Source organism: Cydia strobilella, chromosome 8 (genome assembly GCF_947568885.1).
Source record: "Cydia strobilella chromosome 8, ilCydStro3.1, whole genome shotgun sequence".
NCBI classification, from domain to species: Eukaryota; Metazoa; Arthropoda; class Insecta; order Lepidoptera; family Tortricidae; genus Cydia; species Cydia strobilella.
Genome location: NC_086048.1, coordinates 5,874,235 through 5,893,946, shown reverse-complemented (window position 1 = coordinate 5,893,946; position 19,712 = coordinate 5,874,235). Strand labels below are relative to the sequence as shown.

Here is a 19,712-nt window from a genome sequence, read left to right as displayed (position 1 = left end):
AACGCGGATCGGACCGCGCGATCTCGCCTATTATTACAATACACCCTCGAGGATGCTCGAGGTTTTCAATAGTGGCATGTTTGTAAAACTTTGTACAAAATTTAAACTTACTAAATAAAAAATAAAAAAAAGATTTAGCCACTTGCCCTTCACATTAAGCCCATTAAGGAATTGCAAGTAGGTAAACGTATTTTTAATTAATTACTGTCGTTTTCCAGCTCGGCAACGCGACCGACAGGTACAAGGTGGACGAGCTGGACACGCCTGAAATAGCGCAGCGGATCGGCCCGCCGGAAGAAATGGAGCTCTGCGAGTTTTCGCTTAAGGTACATTTTACTTTGATTTCCCGAATTACCTCGATCGATACCTATGAAAATTAATGGGATATATGTTTTACTTTCATATTGAAAAAAATATGGCAGTCGCTTTCGTAAAAACTAGTGCCTACGCCAATTCTTGGAATTAGTTGCCAAGCAGACCCCAGGCTACATAGCCGTGACAAAAATGCCGGGACAACGAGAGGAAGATGATGTTTCGTTAAATATTTAAGTAGTTATATACCTACTGTAAATATCCATTAAGAATCAGTACCTACATATAACTCATTGGCCTTTGATGTCTCTGCCCTTTGAATTAAAAACGGAATTTGTCACTGCGTTACCAGCATGTATGTGTTTTTACCAATGAAATTCTACAAAATGGTTCAAATTATTATTACAAAACATTTTTTATATAATTACTGGTAGGTTACTAGTTACTTAGTTTATTAATACGTATTTTACGTATCAGATTATTTTTGCATAAGAAAAATGGTTAAGACCTCCTTTTCAAAAAGAAGAATGACTCCAAAACATTTTCGCATGTGAGTAAATATAAAAAAACCGGCCAAGCGCGAGTCGGACTCGCGCACGAAGGGTTCCGTACCATTACGGAAAAAAGCAGCAAAAAAATCACGTTTATTGTATGGGAGCCCCATTTAAATATTTATATTATTCTGTTTTTAGTATTTGTTGTTATAGCGGAAACAAAAATACATCATTTTAATAACAAAACTTCCGTGAGACATAGACATATTAAATAAATTAAAAATACATCATCTGTGAAAATTTCAACTGTCGAGCTATCACGGTTCATGAGATACAGCCTGGTAACAGACAGACAGACGGACAGAGGAGTCTTAGTAATAGGGTCCCGTTTTTACCCTTTGGGTACGGAACCCTAAAAAGTACAAAAGTGGTCCAACACCACCCCCAACACTTGACATTCGATGTATTTTCATCTTTTCGGACTGACGATTTCGTTACGTTTATGCGTTAAAATTTTACTAAAAAAAAAACTGAAAAAAGAGGTTATAATAAAAAAAAATATCGGTCACAAAATCATAATTATATAAGTTACTTATAGTGCACAAACAAGGATCGTTTTTTTTTTATTTTTATTTATTTATTTATTCTATATTAAAATCTTACATTACATCAGACAGAAAAGTGCCGTGAAACCCTATCGGGTTTGTATCGACACTGCATTCGTGGATACGTTTTATCCGGGGTTACTTACTTACTTACTGCTGTGGCGCGACGACCCGGGGTTAGAAAGTTCAGTCATGTAATTCCGATTCAGGTAGGTTAATTTGCTTATTTTGATGTTATACTTTAAGTACTTAATAAATAATTGTCATACCAGACAAATGGTAGTAGTAGGTACATACTATACCTACTCGTAGTAGTAAAAATGCGTATTATCGTTGACACTGTTTATTGACGATCTTATTTCAAAGAGATAAGGTCTAAAATTAGATTGAGATAAGAAAATGGCATATTTTGAAAGATTACTTATCGCCATGGAAATTATTAATTTTTCTAACAATTTATTACGTTTTCCTTAGAAAAAAAATATATTCCTTCTAATATTGTTAATTACGTAATTTTAGGTTGCAGTACCTAAGGCAGCTCCTGATAAAGACGGGAAATGGCACTACATCCTGAACCAAAAGGACAAGCCTTTACAAGGCTTTCACGTTGAGATATGCAGGTGATATATGCATAGAAATATACTTAGTAGGTATATACTAATACCTTTAAGTACTTTCAATATCGTAAATAATGGTGTCGATAAGTGCCAAACACAAAAATGTGCCTCATAGTCGATATTGGCATTAAAATGACATAATACAGGAGTAAGTATGAGAGAAGAGAGGTATGGGCACTGTGAATGTTATCTTGCTTTGCACAGCACAGCGGATGTCATTCCAGATCTAGAGCAGAACCCAACTGACAACCGCAGCCAAATAACACTAGACCCTACTGAGTAAGGTTGCCAGAGCTCGACGAGGGCGCGGAGTGTTAGCGTCGGCAACGCGCATGTAGCTCCTCTGGAGTTGCAGGCGTACATAGGCTACGGAGATTGCTTAACATCAGGCGGGCCGTATGCTTGTTTGCCACCGACGTAGTAATAAAAAAAAAGTAATCATGTTCAGTCTCTCCTATGGACATTTTAAAAGTAAAGCCTATTTTTGTCCGCATTAAGGTGACGTTCAGATGTCAGCTGCAGCTGCATTACTGTTGCGGCGTCGTTGTTGCCACAGAAGTGCCGCTGTCAATTTCCTTGATAAAATGAGTGACGGAATGAACTTCATAAGTCATAATCGCGGCAGTAATGCGTCGTCGAATTTTATCAAGGAAATTGACAAATACAGCGGCGGCTACAGCGGTGCCACTTCAGTAATGCAGCTTGCAGTTGACATCCGAACGTCGCCTTTAACACATTCACTGCTGAGCTACGATCGTAGCGCTACGTCGTAGCCGATAACATGGGTTTCCCGGTATGTAGCGAACATTCTTCATAGAGGCATTAACGACAACGTGCCGTGATTAGCGCTGAATGGGTTAAGAGCATTTTCTAATAACCTGTGTGATAAAATCTGACCCAAAAGTAAAAAGCTAATGTTTTTTCCAGCAAAGCCGACTCGCCCTGTTCAAAGCTGGCCTACTTCTACTCGGGATACGAAGCCAGCTGCAAGCAGAAGTACATGTTGCGGTACATGGCCGGACTGAACGCTAACGGCGAGGTGGTCGAGAAGCAGTTCAAGATACCCAGCTGTTGCTCGTGCGTCGTTCGGCAGACTGATTAGGACTATGATAAATATGACAATATAAACAACTTTTGGGAACAAATCAATTTATTTTATTAGATATCTTTATTTGTTTTTTAATTGTCACACTACTATATATAAATTATAAACTGTAATAGATCTCATATATTACAGAAAAAAACCGGCCAAGTGCGAGTCGGACTCGAGGTTTCCGTACTTTTTAGTATTTGTTGTTATAGCGCGGCAGCGGCAACAGAAATACATCATCTGTGAAAATTTGAACTGTCTAGCTATCACGGTTCATGAGATACAGCCTGGCGACAGACAGACGGACAGAGAGACAGACGGACAGCGGAGTCTTAGTAATAGGGTCCCATTTTTACCCTTTGGGTACGGAACCCTAAAAAACGACGCCGACGCAGACGCCGGTTCGAATCCGGCCTTCACCACTGGAGGGCTTCGTCACTTTTTCTTTAAAGGTGACTGTCCAATTGTAACTTCCGCTGCACTGCAGTTGCGACGTTACGCGGTGCCGCACTACTGTAGCAGCACGACTGCGGCTGTTGCGGCGTGCAGTCGCGACAGCGTTCGTTAATGGCTTGTCAATGTCAAGTCATATAATGTCAGACGTACAAATAAAATACTAATTTACTTTTGTATTTTTTACGTGAAGAAGCGAGTGATGATAATGCTACATGCTACATGAAAAAGAAGACCAGTTTGCCTTTCTACAATAGTCAGAGTCCGACGAAGGCAGCTACGCAATATTAATAAAAAATCTGATATTTAATGGTGATCCTTTATTCAGATAATATTGCCGATTAAATGAAAAGCAATTCAACATTGAATGAGACTTAATAATTGACGAAATACAATCAAATTACTCAAATAAAATTAATACAGAGGAAAAATTATTCTTAACATTAAGGTAAGTTCACAATGTGAAATTTTCTTCCCCATCCTCTTGCCTAAATGCGTGACCACCGCACACAGCAATCCGACGGAAACGGGACTCATGGAGTTCGTGATATATACGGGGGGAGTGCGCACTTGATCCACCTGCATCACGTATAGGTACTCGGCCGTAAGAAACGTGCGGCTGGATTTAGAAGTCTGTAATAAACGTCCCCTCAAAACCATGCCAAGTAGGCTCTTTTAGCAGGCCTTTTATTGATTTCTGCAAAGTGATTCGTGGGTTCTGGAGATGACGATGCGACAAGTAAGAATAAAATTATCCAATGGTGGGCAGGCAGTCGTTCGGTGTTAGCAAAATATTACAGATTTATCTTTCTAAGTATCCATATTAAGCCAATTTTACTTTCCTTAGGTACCAAACAGTGAAGTATGATGAATAAAATAGTTTGTAATTTACACTTCATATTGTCCAGTTGCAGGTGTGAATGGGCGACGGCACTCTATGATATGACCGCACCATCCATATAAAACTTGACGGGCGAGACAAGAAATCCTTTATGAAGAAAGATATTTCCCTCGCCTTGGCCGATAGAAAGAACTTTTAATAAATTAATTTGAATAATAAATGGTTTCCTCGTGTTGGTGCGAAGAATTACGTGTTGCACTGTAACACAGTTTGTTTAACCCTCATGCCTTGAGACCTCCGCAACTGTCAATATTCTAAATTTTAAACCATTCGCTTCTCTCGTGGTTCAATTTTGTATCGTTTCGTATGTTTGGATATCAATATGTTACCATGAGGTATTAAATAACATCTTTGCCCCTTGTAATAAAAATAAATGATTGCTTCTTTTATTTAGCTCAGGAATGGCTTTGCAATGACAAAATGAGAAATTGTCACCATAAACGACATTATATAATATGATATATTACAATACAATTACAGTTGCCAGGAATATTCGGCAACTATTCGGTATTTGGCCACTTTGCCGGATATTCGGTATTCTATTTGCCTCTCTATCGCTCGTGCCCTGTCGAGCTTATAGCTATCCTCACAAAACTACGAAAAAATAAAAGAACAGTTTATTTAATGAATCTATAAATAATATCGTCGTATTATTTGAATTCCTAAATCAATAATCTCAAAATACGCTAAATTTGTGAAAGCTGATTCCACAAATCTGCCTTAAGTTATATACCTTAGTTTTATTGGATGTATATAATGTACAAATTTCTAGAGAAGGCGGAGAATGTAAAGTTATAGCAAGAATAGTGCCTGGGCGTGGGCATAGATTTAATAATAAACTATACAATTATTTTCTGGATCAACAAGAGTAGAACCTAAATCAACTTCAACTGAATGCTACTAAACAAAGACCTCAATGTCAACCTTACGTGCAGAACCTGTTGAACATATAATGTATACACTTTTTTGGGAAACAGGTTTTTCGTAAATTAATAAAAAAGTAAAAAATAAGACATGTTTTATTTTTCACAACTCTTTATTAACTTTAGTTTTGTCCGCCATGATCGTGATATCAGCAGCTTGAGCCTTGAACTGCAACTTGTAGGTACCTGGAAATTAATTATAATTAATTAATTATCTTTTCAGTTTCATGTTGTATTTTGAATATAACTATGTATTTTTGTATGTATATGATTTATTGCTTGCAAGTTACATATATGCATGTCTGTTTGTTGAATTTAACTTCAAATCAGTAAAACGGAGCTAGTAGCGGACAAGCTGTGTTAAACGGTTTGTCTTTAATAATTCTGGCCACATCATCACAGAAAATAAATAGGTAATAGTGACCCGTCCACCAAAATGGACTTTTAAATATTCGTAGTAAAATAATATTAATTTTATACTTACATCGACGTGATCCTCACAGCAATATTGTGTGTAACACTTGAAGTATTCCATTCCACATTTACTTCACGACAACACCGTCTTTCACGTAGGTCTTCGCGGACTTTAATTTTTGTAAATCATTCCCACAAGTGGAAACAAGGTTTTTGATATATTAAGCAATCAAAATCTACTGTTTAGGTATTAAAAATTATAAATCAAATCGTAAGAAACTAGCGGTTTAACTGAATTTTTTTATTATGACAATTGATGACAATGACATCTTTGACAATTACGTGAGTGACGGATTTATTTACTATGGTTCGATAACTTTTACTATACGATGACATTATTATATTCAGCCTCGCGAGAAGGTCAAACTAAGGTCATCAGTATATTTGTTGAAATATCTTCAATCCTCGATTATTATATCGCAGCAAATGTCGGAAACTGTTTAAAAACCTAATATCTCGAAATGGTTTTCGAAATAGAACATTAAAAAAATGAACAATCCTAATTAGAGATTGGATTTTGCAAGTAGTGAGTGAGAAGTGCGACTGTGTGCACGTTTTCCCCCGCAAAAAATGGCAGAACGATTTGTACGGTAAGATATCGCTTGGGCTCCTCCCTTCCGACGTGTCGGAAGCCGGTGTTGCTCGAAGGGTTTGCCAGACTATAGTTAACTTCCGAATTTGACACTCTCTTTTTCGGACCTATCATTCTAGTTTCCTAACTGGCTCTGTGATACTCGTATGGCTCAATATAGATTAGCAAAAAAGTTTACAGTAGTACTACAGTCGCCATCAGATATGTCGGAGCGACCGAGGTGCTAAATATATCTGAACATGCACTCTAGCGCCTTGACAATAAAGGCGTGTTCAGATATTTGTGAGCTCCTTGGCCGCCCCGATATATCTGCGATATATGGCGACGGTACCATCGGGGTTGTTTATCCGTGGGTGTAATAACTCCTTAGAACGTAGTGGTTATATCCTCTTTGCTTAAAACTACTAATATCTGTGATCAAAGACAATTCAGTGCAGGTGACAGATTTGACGTGCGGTCTGCAGCCGCAGTTGCAATAATACACCAAATACGCAAAAATGGCCATGCTACGTGCAGTCGGTCTTGTCATTCCATTTACTATGGAAATTGACAATAACACCGACGTGTCGGAGCAGTAGTGCAGCTGCGGTCGGGAAAACGTTAAAATCACCATATTACGTGCAGTCGATATCGTCATTCATTTTACTATGGAAATTGACAATAACACCGACGCGTTTGGGCCGCCGCAGTAGTGTCGGAGCAGCAGTGCAGCTGCGGTTGGAAACGGACAGTCACCTTAATATATGACATCTATACGGTTAGAAATAGGCACCGATGCCTAATTATAAGTAAGACAATAAAATAATGCCATATTTACAATAAATATAAAAAAATATTATCAATCCGTGTTTTAATAAATTCCTAAAAATATTCATAGGTAAGTAAAAGGAAAATTACAATTTGGGGCTCTTCAAGGCAAGAGTTAATAGGTATCTCATAGGTAAGCGTGCTCCACCGTAGACCACATCATCACTTACCATCAGGTGGGATCGTGGTCAAACGCCTGCCTATTCATCATAAAAAAAAGAAACCGATATTTCAAATAAAGAATAAGACTCATTATTTAACTAAGAGCGTTTTCACATTGCCCGATCCGATGTCGGATGAAAGTAAAATGTGAGACATATGTGTCTTTCTGTATTTATTAATTTATTCGTTAGTTATTACATAGTTAACATAGTTATTACTAAAAAACGATAGATAATGCAAAAATGGCGGACTTGATGCCATATGGCACTATGCAGCTGTCTCATAGGCGCCTTCCGACAACCGATCGGAAAGGCGCTTCCGATAAATTCAGCCGTGTCGGAGCCCCCCGTCAGCTGTTGGACCGATAATATTTGTTTTAACATTCCGGACAATATACCAAATACAACTTACCGTAAAATGGGGTGAGTAGGAGCAAAACTGACATTCAAACCTCGATAACATTTTATTTTTACATATGCAAACTGAATGGTTTATATAATAAGTGTTCCGGACGTTTGCACTTTAGTTTTTATTTTATTTCATAACTTTGACGATAAACAGGAAAAACCACCTCACCCCGTAGTCCCTCGTAATTGGGGTGAGATGTGTTTTCATAGAAAGATGATTTTGGAAGATGAAATCATTTATTTACATACAAGATATATACAGTGGTACTACGTAAACGAAATTAATAACTAGCTTAAATCTAAAATAGGCCCTTGAGGCATTGTACCAAGGATGCTGGCGGCATTTCCCCGCTGTATCGCAATGCTGATACGTTGTGCGAGAAAGCCGCCAGCTCTTCGGTCACCAGTTACGTCAACCAGACGCTTCGCGATTTCTGCAAACAACTTATGCGCGCTGGGACCCCATGGACCTAGAGTTTCAACTCCAAATGGAACGAAGATTTTGGAAGATTGTTGGATCGAATTTTTATTATTATGAGTATTACTACTCGTATAGCTCCATTTTAAATTGGAATACATTATTTTTATGTTCAGATAGTGAGATAGCACACCTTGCGGGGACGTTATTATAATTTTTTTTCACATAGTTTGAGTACGGTGACAGCTGTTATCTCCAATTCATAATCTTAAAACGCAAAATTGAATTGCGCTTTGCGCTGTCACTGTAGGTACCTATAGGTACCCCTATGTGAAAAAATACTATAAAGTGATAGAGTGGTAAATCAGTCAATAGACATGTGTTTTTGCTGTAAATGGATGCGCGACAAGTTGACAAGTGTTTTGTATCAAAAATTTACAAGCATAAAGTGTATAACTGGTTCAGGGTGATATCTGTAAGTACAGTCGCCATCAGATATATCAGAGCGGCCGAGGTGCACAAAAATATCAGAACACGCACTCTAAAGCCTTGACAATAGAGGCGTGTTCAGATATTTTTGAGCATCTTGGCCGATCCGATATATCTGATGGCGACTGTACGAGCAAACAATTAAATGGTAGAATTATTAAGCCATTAATAAGTATATGTATAAATGAATGCTGAATGATGTATTCATTGCAGGTGGTGGTACCGAAGGCGGCTCCGGACAAAGACGGCAATTGGCACTATATCCTCAACCATAAGGACAAGCCTTTGCAGGGCTTCCATGTTGAAATATGCAAGTGAGTGTTATAGATGAATTCTATTCTAATGAACCTATCTTATATACTGGCACCTACGTATAATATAATCTCAAAATTAAATGTAGGTAGGTTTGATGTCTGATCATCAGGCATCGTAAACTGCGAGCGAAATCCATTTAAATGACGTACTTTGACTTGACTTGACTAAGTAACAACCCTAGTACTTCAATAATGTTAGTAAAACTTACAAGTGTATATTAGGCTTTTTTTTGACTAGGAGCCCGATTCAGATTAAATATTTTCTTAGGTTTTTGAATTGGTTTTGATACGACCTTCACGATCGTCGTGGTGATTAGCGTGCATCTCACGCACGACTTTCACTTCATCTCGCACGCACTAATCGGCGTGAGGGTTGCGTAGACGGAGAGAGTCATACTGTCTTTGTCTTGCACTGGTGCTGGCGCCCAGAAGAAAGGGTTGAGTGTAGTTTTTTTGTTCTTACTTACTGACAAGATTTGCTTGACCAACTATAGGTCTGATGACGCGAATGCACTAATTTTTTTTCTTTCGTAACTAGATGACATAATTTTTTTACTCTGGCACACCGACCTTGTCAGTAGAAAAAGGCCATGGTCATGAAATAAATTAAAAAAAAAGTTGAAAAAGGCGGCAAATTTAAAAAATGTAGGCGCGAAGTGTTGACTTCGTTGACTTTCTATTAAATTAGAATTTCGCGCCTTTTTCTACTGACAAGTTGGGTGTGTTTCAATACTTAAAGACCAATCTCACCTTCTTACCCTCCTTATTATAAGGCGAACACTCTTTATTACTGACCATTTTTTTCCCAGAGAGGATAAATCCCCCTGCGCGAAGCTGGCTCACTTCTACTCCGGATACGAAGCCAGCTGCAAGCAGAAATACATGCTGCGGTACATGGCCGGCCTGAACGCTAACGGCGAGATGGTCGAGAAGGCTTTCAAGCTGCCTAGCTGCTGCTCTTGCGTGGTCCGACAAATAGATTAGAGCCCGTCTGAGCATAGAGAAATATATTTGGTCAAGCAAATCTTGTCAGTAGAAAAAGGCAGCAAATTTAAAAGATTCAGGCGCGAAGGGATATCTCCTAACAAAATTTGCTCGGCCAACTATACTTATATTTCTCTATGGTCTGAGTCTGCACCAAATTTGAGTGACCGAGTGCGCATGCAGTGTTGCAAGGTCCCTTAAGCCATAAGTTACGTTTCTTTTAATGAAAAGTCAGATTTTTATTGCGGAAGTCACATTTTGTTCTCGCATTATCAGATTACCCCGGCTAAGTCCCCATTGGCACGAGAGCTTAAAAAGCGTTACGTGTGCGACGCACCCATAAGTAAGAGCGAGAAAGCGATCTCGTTCTCGTTCTTACTTATGGGTGCGTCACACACGCAACGCTTTTAAGCTCTCGTGCCAATGGGGCCTCAATGCCGCTCAATCATAAGTCACGCACATTGTCGCATAAGTATGTGACGAGTGCCAAGTCACGAAATATGTGACTTTTGTGACATGACTGTAAAATATTAATTTTATTTTGTGTGTAGATATTACTTACTTTAAAACTTACCTACCAACTGTACCAAGGTGACATATTTTACAATTTACAATTTTTCTATTTCTTTGTGATATTGATATTTTGAATAATTGTTTGTTGACTAAAGCATCATTGTGATAATGAAAAATAAATGTATATGTAGGTATAAGTACTTTTATCAAATAAACCAATTTTGTACGTATTAGTCTGTCATTTCCGTCAGTAGAAAAAGGCGGCAAATTTAAAAAATGTAGGCGCGAAGGGATATCGTCCCATAGAAAATTTGAATTTCGCGCCTTTTTTTACTGACAAGATTTGCTTGACCAACTATATTTACGACAGAGGGGAAAACCTGTTTATGGCTACTCCGTTTGGTTATATCCTCCTAGCCTAAACCTGCTCAAGCTACATGCTCTGTGTGCAAGCACTCACCATAGAAGGTAGGATCAACTACTCTTTGGGTAGGATCCTAGAAGTGGCCTACCGCGTGCGCCCGTGAGGGACAGAACATACGCAATGCGACAATATGATTGATCGAGTAGATTTGTAGCCCACCATAAACCATACAATTTTACGGTGGGGAATAAAAAAAATGTGAGACTGTAACAAGGACAAACAATAATAACGCTTTTTCTGCTACTCCTACTGAAAAATACGTAAGACTATCCCGTTCTGACAGTTCCCCCTCATGCCTAATCTTTATACTATAGTTTGTCAAAGGAACGTCTTATTTCAAACATAGACAGAGAGAATCATACTATCTTTGTCTTACCCAAAGCACCCAAAAGAAAAGGATGAGTATAGTTTTTTTGTTCTTATTTACTGACAAGTTGGTTTGACCAACTATAGATTCATGACTTCCATAAACATTTTATACATTGGTAGCACTGGCTATCAGCTGTTAGTCTGTCAATGTCAATAATGTCATTGTCAAGTCAATGCTGTCATAATACGGTTTTCTAAGTTTTTCAAGAACAAAAACAATCGGCATTTAAGTGTAATATGCTGAAAGCTTTGAACAGGAAATCCTTCCTTACGCTTTATTTATCTGTTCTGCGTCCTTGTTTTGTCATGCAGTCCAATTTGGCTACACCGGCAGTATGCGGCAGTGGCAGTGCCGACGCAGACGCAGGTAGGTAATGTTAAAATAATAGCCTAATAGACATCTCGGTGTAGGCTCAAGCCTGTCTTAAAGACGAGAGGGACTAGACTATCTTTTTATTTGAAAATTACAGCTAGGTTTTTGTAAAACAAAAATCTTTGACTATTATTTGTTTTAAAAAGGTGAGATTATTCTTTTCTATTTCATACTCATATACATGCTCGAAAAATTGTTATAACTGAACAAGGACGTAATTTGGTTTAAAACCAAGCAAAGGGCATACTAGAATGTAACTAAAAATCCTACAAGTAATTCCTTCTACAAGTCTCTATTTAAACATTTAGAACACAAATTTTAGACCCTAGTCAGTATGGCAGAATACCTTTTGAATATTAGTTAGTAACATCACTACTACTAAACAGCCAAATAAAATAAAAATAAACTTACTGCAAATATATAGTTAGTTACCTTTTATGTTACCTATTAAAATTTTATTCTCTGTTATTGTTATTTTCATTAAGTTTTATCATAAAGTAACTCATACTAGAGCGTTACTATCATAGTATATTTTGTAACCCCAGTAAATTCACTGCCATCTGTCGACACACTTTAAAACTAAAAATGAAGATTTATAAAAATACGATAAAATGTATTTAAATATGGATAAATGATTTTTTTAATTTGCATTAATTATTTTTATGATTTTGACCCATGTTCTTTCACTGATATGCGTTAAAATTGTTAAATAACAAACGAAACTGTCAACACCATTTATATGACAGTAGGCCAAAGCTAGTAGCGCCCTCTGAACGAGAATCAAATTTTCTTGATTTTTGAGGCACGTTTTTCCTTAGACTGTATCCATCTATTACGGAGTTATATCTATCTTTGGTTTTATACAGTATTAAAACTAGTTTTATACACACTGACAGTGTTCATTATGTTTCACAAGCATGCTATGTTTTACATGAATGCAATAAATAGGTAAATAAATGAATATGATTATGATTAACACAGAAGTTTGCACTTAGTACAAAACTAAATTATTTAAAATTAATGCAAAAATGGTATTTCCAGACAAATACTCAGTGGCTTATGTGACAGTGCCCAACAATGAGGTAGCAAAGACCCTGGCTCACGGGCTAGTGAAGCAACAACTGGCAGCCTGCGTGAACATCATCCCTCAAATCACCTCGGTGTACATGTGGAAAGGAGAGATTAATGAGGATAATGAGGTAAATATACAATATGTAACTAAGCTACTTACAGTACAGTCAACTACAAAGAAAAGTACCCTTTGTGTTTGATTGGGGTTTTTTATTTTATGTGTTGTGTTTGAGTGGCTGCTGTTCCTCAACCCACCAATGGAGCGGCAGCTAACATCGGCAATGGTTTATTACACATCACCCTCAACCACTTTACATGTTGTTATAGCTCGGGATGAAATGACTGACAAAACATATGCTTAGCCCGCGGCCCACTACAGGCACCATAAAAATTTATGTTCTTCTTTTCAGTTGCTGCTAATGATTAAGACAAGGACATCTCAAGTAGACCAGCTGACAACATATGTACGCTCCAACCACCCATATGAGGTGTGTGAAGTTATATCCTTACCAATTAAAAATGGAAACCCACCATATCTCAAGTGGATTGGGGAGACAGTGCCAGAAACTGAAACTAAGGTCTGTCAGAAGAAATAATTAAATTAGTTTAGTATAATAGTCTTTGTCGTCTTTGTAATAAGTTCCCATATCAAACCAGTTTAATTATGTAATAGTTTTGTATTTTTGGTTAATAATTAAGCACAGCTATTAAATAAGTACAAGCATTTATTTGGTTGGTATTTTGTTGTGTGAAGTTGTAGTTAGTCATGTAAGTAATGTTATGTTGGTTTGTTTACAAGTAAATTGTTAAATTATTGTTAAAAAAATGTTTAAAATTCAAGCCTGAAATGACTTGGTCCTAAATACAACAAACAATAATAATATAACGTTATGTAAATCCTTATTCAACCTTTCAACAAGAAAAACTTATCCTATGAAAGTGCCTACATTTCCAATACAATTAAAATACATTTATTCAATAAAATAGAAATGCCTACTTTGAACAAATTATATTAGGTTACACTAAAATATTCTGTAGTGTGGGTTTAAAAAGGAGACATCTAGCGCAGTTAGCCTAAACTAAATAAAAAACCGCATTATCTCTACAGAGAACAAATAGATGTCGCTACCTGTGTGTCACACAATGATTCTGATGTCACAGATTGCTTACAAAAGAAGGGAATTTACCAAATTATATTTTAATTAAAAGTCATAGTTGGTCAAACCAAATTGGCAGTAAATAAGAACCAAAAATCCTTTTCTTTTGGGTGCTAGTACTAGTGTAAAACAACAATAGTATAATTCTCTCTGTCTATGTTTGAAATGAGACAGTCCTTTGACAAACTATACCTAAAACTTTGTGTGTGCGGCTGTGGCACCAGCCCACACCAGCCTAGCTGTTCCTGGGACATAAGTAATTTGACAGTTCACAGATGACCAGATGACAAATAGTACCTATGAAAATTTGTGTAGTTAGGTAGTTACTTACCTATGCTATAATAAAATTCAATTTTATGTTATGTCACGCCGAGCGCAATTATTGCGTATAGTTACGATTCGTGCGTTTCAGTCGGTATTAATAGTTATTATGTTGACTTCCACCTTTAAAAAATTCGGCTTCGCGAGCCTCTCGACTCGATCATTAAACGAGATTCCAGAGGAAGTCTCAAATAGGGAGGCATATATCAGTGGTTAGATACTAAGGCCCCTAATCAATTTGCGCTGAGCCTATACATCGCATGAGTAGAGCCGGAGCAGCTAACAACTTTCGGATCAGCCCTCGTATTAGCGATATCTATTTGTTCAATTTTACTGCTTCCATAGAGAATATATAGGATAAAGGGGTACTGTTATAGTAACTTTTGTAGTCTCAGTAAATTTACTGCCATCTATCGAGACATAATTAAAACTAAAAATATCAAAAAATGTATACATATAAATTCTGTCAATAAGTCAGTTCCTTATAATTTGAGTAAATAAATGTACAAGGTTTTCTGTTAGGACTGAACCCTAAAACGGGCATCAGAAGCGACGTCGCCGAAGACAGATAGGGGGTGAATGTGACAAGATAAACGAGCTGATTACAATTTGTGGATCGGATGGCGATTGGACTAATTGTAACACGATAAGAAAAGGCAAGTACCTAATACCTTCTATAAAAAATAGGATATTAAAAAGGTATGTATTTTATGTACTCGCACTGGATCTAATTACGTTTGTAAAATACAAATATCTAGGAGACTCATACTACTCATACATAGAAATGCACGTTTTCCCAAAGACCTAGCTAGATCGATTTTTCGCCCCCGAAAACCCCCATATAGCAAATTTCATCCAAATCGTTAGAGCCGTTTCCGAGATCCCCGAAATTATATATATATATATTTAATAAATATATATTTGACGACCGGTCTGGCTTAGTGGGTAGTGACCCTGCTTGTGAAGCCGATGGTCCTGGGTTCTAATTCCGGTAAGGGCATTTAATTGTGTGATGTGACACACACAAACATTTGTTTCGGACTCGGGCTTTTTCTATGTATATAAGTATGTATTTCTCTATACAATAAGTATGTATATCGTCGCCTAACCCATAGTACAAGCTTTGCTTAGTTTGGGCCTAGATTGATCTGTGTAAGATGCCCCCTAATATTTATTTTATTTTTATTTACTTATATAAAATAATTGGTATTTTAAAGGTATAAGATAAAATTATTTTTAATACTTCTACATTATTTATGTACACATTTAGTACTCGGTACAAAAAGTAGGCAGGGTTAAAGCAACTGGTGAATGGTGATCGGTAGGTTGCCACGAGACTCACCCAGCATGTTGGTATCGTAGATAAGTACATAAATGCAGTCTTAGAACAATTTCGTCTTAATATTGAGCACAAATTATCAGGGTTACACAAAGGTTTTGTTTAAACAAGCCACCAAAAAAGGCCCTAAGTCTGAAGTCTCGAGTCAAGATAGATAGCGGGGGTGAACGTGACAAGATGAACGAGCTGATTACGATCCATCAGATCGAGCGGCATTTGGACCGACTAATTGTAGCACGATAAGGAAAGGCAAGAAATAACCTACTGACATTTATTGATTTATATTTTCACTTATAATAATCATGGAATATTTAATAAGGTGCAATGGGGTAACTGCGGGATAATTTGGAAAATGGCAAATATTAACTAAACTAGACGCACTTTTTACTGCAACAACAGTAGGAAAGATGTCTTGGGAAGCATTGTAGTAGCGTATGTGTTGCCAAAGAGAATATATGGGATAAAGGGTTAGTGATAGTAAATTTTGTAGTCACAGTAAATTTACTGCTATCTGCCGACACACGATTAACCATTTCGACGCCGTGTCAAACACAAAAGCTGTCACTCGGACGCCATTCACCGAAGTGTCAAAACTGAAATTGAACTTTATTCACATGCACGTAGGTCTATGTTGCTCTGTGGTCTGTAACGGATTAATCGGTCTTTGACGTTGGACCTGCGGTGCCGATATATTCGTCATTGGCGTCCAAAAGGTTAAAACTAAAAATGAAAATGTATAAAAATATTAAAAAAGATTATACATATAAGGATAAATGTTTTTATTTATTTGTATTCTTATTTTTATATGATTTTGACCCATGTTCTTTCACTGATATGTGTTCAAATTGTTAAATAATAAACGAAACCGTCAACGCAGTCTAGGCGAGAATAGCCCAAAGGTGTAGGCGCCATCTGTCCGAGGATCATTTTTTCTTAATTTCTTTGACTATTCATCATACGGAGTTACATAGGTCTTTGGTGTTGCTAAAGTAAAAATTAAGTGTTTCTTGTTTTTATAAATATATGCCATTTTCCAAATTATCCCGCTACCAATGCACTTTAATTATTTTCTATGCAAATGATATAATTAGAGTAAATACCTTGCCTTGAAAAAAAAAACAGAATTTTGACATTTCAAATTTGAATTCGCGGGTTCGCCGTTACGCGCCAATTACGAAAACGTTTGACTTTCAAGCTGTACTGGAGGGTTTTACTGCGAAGATATTGATTTACGCGCGATAATAGTCACACAAAGAAAAGTCTGCAGAGATTTTGACAGCACACGCAGTGCACGTGTTATTTTAAACGTCAAACTTCTATGAAATTATGACGTTTAAATAACACTGGCACTGCGTGTGCTGTCAAAATCTCTGTAGACTTTTCTTGGTCTAACTCTAAATGTGTATCAGGTATATATTGTAATTTGATATAATGTAACTTTTTGTGCATACATTTTCAAAATTCGAACATAAAATAACTCGAAAGTATGTGATGGAAATTTACACCATTAATTCATTATAATAATAATAAATCATTTATTTCGAGTAACTTTTACAGACTCATAGCTTGTGTTAGTAAGTACTTATAGCTATGTTAATGTTTACATCTATCACTATATATACAGAATAATATTATGCAATGACTTCGCTCGTAAAGTATGGCGAATTATTAATAAATATAATATTTATTCACATAGAATAAATGTTTTGTGATGTGAGTCTTGTTTAGAATAAATAAGAATAATTCTAGGACTTGATATTGCATAATGATGGATATTTTCATCATATTAAAACATAGATATATTCTGTTTATATTATATATATGTATACATATACGTTTTTATATTTTTCCCTTAATCTAAAGGTCAACTAACATTATCCTGATTTATTTCACAAATAAAAAATATATATGCAAAGACGGGTTAAACATTTAAGTTATATTTGTATGTCTTTCCCATCACGGAACAAATATGGTGTTCCGGACATTTGGGAGCAGCGCGCGGAGCCGAAGTCAACCCTTAGAGGCCCTTTTGATACTTTAATGAAATGTAAGAGGTACACCGAGCGCATGCTGGTCTTGCCCGTGTCAAGGGACACACGCAGAGGCAGCACCCTTGCGGGTAAAGACTATTGAGAGTATTTTAGAGTTGATGGAATCTAAAATGAACTAAGGCATCTAGGACTGGATGGACTAGCTAAATACTGGGTTATGGTATATAAAGCCGGACGCCTGCCTAATTAAATGATATACAATTTTATTTCCGGCAGACGGTGACCTTTAAGATGGCTCTAGGGCAACACTGGTGTGAGGGCTGAGGGTAGAGCGAGGTGTCACTGGACTTTTAACATAAAGCTCGCTCGAGACTACGCGGCGCGAAGCCTTGAACGCGAGTGTGGAGTCGATTTCGCTGATTAGCGAACTAGACTCCACACTCGCGTTCGTGGCTTCGCGCCGTGATTCGCGCATGAGTGTGGAGGGGCCTTAATGGCCACTAAAGGGCATCACTCACGGCGAAGATACTACATAACATTTTATCTTAAGATGCTTGGATATAAAATTAATATTATGGTAACTTAAGGTATCACACACGGTTAAAATACGATAATATATCCGCTCGATATCTTAAAATAGTATTATGTTATTGTTTCCTTGTCGTTTGTATCATGTTCGTAAATAGGTATAGGGGCTTTGCGATATAATTTGTATCTTAAGATAGCATAGATATATCTCGCATCGCTAGGCACATAAAATCTTCATATCGCTCGATTTCTTAAGATGCTGATATCTGATATGAAAATATATCTGGGGGTATGGCAGTGCCCCCGCCAAGTCCAGTAACACAAAGAGGCACGGCCGTACCATCCTTTTCTCGAAGCCACTCAGGCCATTTTCAACATACTGTAATTTTGTGATATATATATTATCTTAACCATCTGTGATGGTTCATACAAAATTAATAAAATAATATAGTATCTTCGCCGTGTGTGATGCCCATTACGTCTCCACATCTACCCTCTAGAACGCAGCTCTCGGTACTCCACTCTGGACGGTCGGCTAAGGCAAGCCAGATTGTCCCGTGATAGTTTATAAATATTAATATAATAGGTTTCTGTATGTATCATACGTTCTGCTCATAAAATAGAAAACCCAATAAGTGGAAACTGAATGGATATTGGATGCGCGTTTGATATGCAAATGAAGTTTTACGAAGTTGGTCGGTTACTTCAGTCGCTAGAAGACTCGGAAGGGCTGTTGACTGCATAATGAGATGGATGATAAGACTGGGAGTAATACAACATTGTACAGTCAACAATAATAGTAGGGGATGAAACAACGTACCAAAAGTATCTGCCATCGTGGAATATTTTTTCAAATAGAGATTTATCTCTATTAGTTCGCGTCCAAAAGTATCTTTTACAGTCTAATTGTTCTACAAGTAGAGACATATATCTTTTTGTTCAGTTATTAGAGAATGGTAGATACTTTTGACGCGTAGTTTGATCAGTTACTTTTAATGCTGACTGTACCTACACTAACAATTATTTTAACGAAAAGGAACTTGATCTCGTTGCGAGACTTGCGCCTTTTTTCTTTAACTTTGATTAGATTTACTTTAACTTTAGGCAATGAAAGGCAAACTACAAACACTTAACGATAAAGAATATTAATATTACCACTGTTTCCTTAGGATATTAATTTCAAACTTTCAAATTAATTTACTTAGAATAAAACTTCTCTCGCAAATTTAATATCGATATCAGTTTAGAAAACCTCAAGTAGGTACACGAAGATACAACCACATTCGAAATTTGCGTTCGCGTTCCTCCGTCAATCTTACTGCGTTCTTCAAAGAGCCGTAAATTTTATCGAGTTTCATAATCACATACGGCTTTTTAACTTGGAAAGGCAGATTCGCGGTGTAGCGGCTGTCTACGAACCACAGCAGTGACGCAGTCTCCGTAGCGCTACGGAGGCTACAGGCTACGTCTCCGGATTCAACGACCTTTGTTTAAACCTCCGCATTCCCCATTGACAAAAATCTATCTAAGATTTTTTTTGTGAGGTTCTTCGTGTGAAACGGAATGAATTCGTGTTATATAAAA

General features: G+C 37.1%; 3 protein-coding genes across 5 annotated transcripts in view; 2 read left to right on the top strand and 1 right to left on the bottom strand.

The window, feature by feature from the left end:
* The window catches only part of LOC134743518 (uncharacterized), a 30,844-nt gene extending 20,525 nt beyond the window's left edge, over positions 1–10,319 (top strand). Inside the window, exons 4-6 of one of the 2 annotated variants that reach the window (XM_063677005.1) lie at positions 219–326; positions 8,958–9,058; positions 9,868–10,319. In XM_063677005.1, coding sequence (XP_063533075.1) covers positions 219–326; positions 8,958–9,058; positions 9,868–10,042 — 384 coding nt within the window. In that variant the 3' untranslated portion in view covers positions 10,043–10,319. Of the gene's footprint in view, positions 1–218; positions 327–1,930; positions 2,032–2,955; positions 3,155–8,957; positions 9,059–9,867 lie in introns of those variants that run through there. The other variant, XM_063677004.1, reaches the window with a different exon arrangement.
* LOC134743513 (tropomodulin-1) overlaps positions 1–19,712 on the bottom strand; it is a 268,940-nt gene that overhangs the window by 2,216 nt on the left and 247,012 nt on the right. The gene's annotated exons all lie outside the window — the stretch shown is intronic.
* Positions 11,524–13,544, top strand: LOC134743317 (protein CutA homolog). The gene is made up of 3 exons (XM_063676711.1): positions 11,524–11,715; positions 12,763–12,920; positions 13,203–13,544. The coding sequence occupies exons 1-3, from the start codon at positions 11,586–11,588 to the stop codon at positions 13,386–13,388; spliced, it is 474 nt and encodes a 157-aa protein (XP_063532781.1). The 5' UTR covers positions 11,524–11,585; the 3' UTR covers positions 13,389–13,544.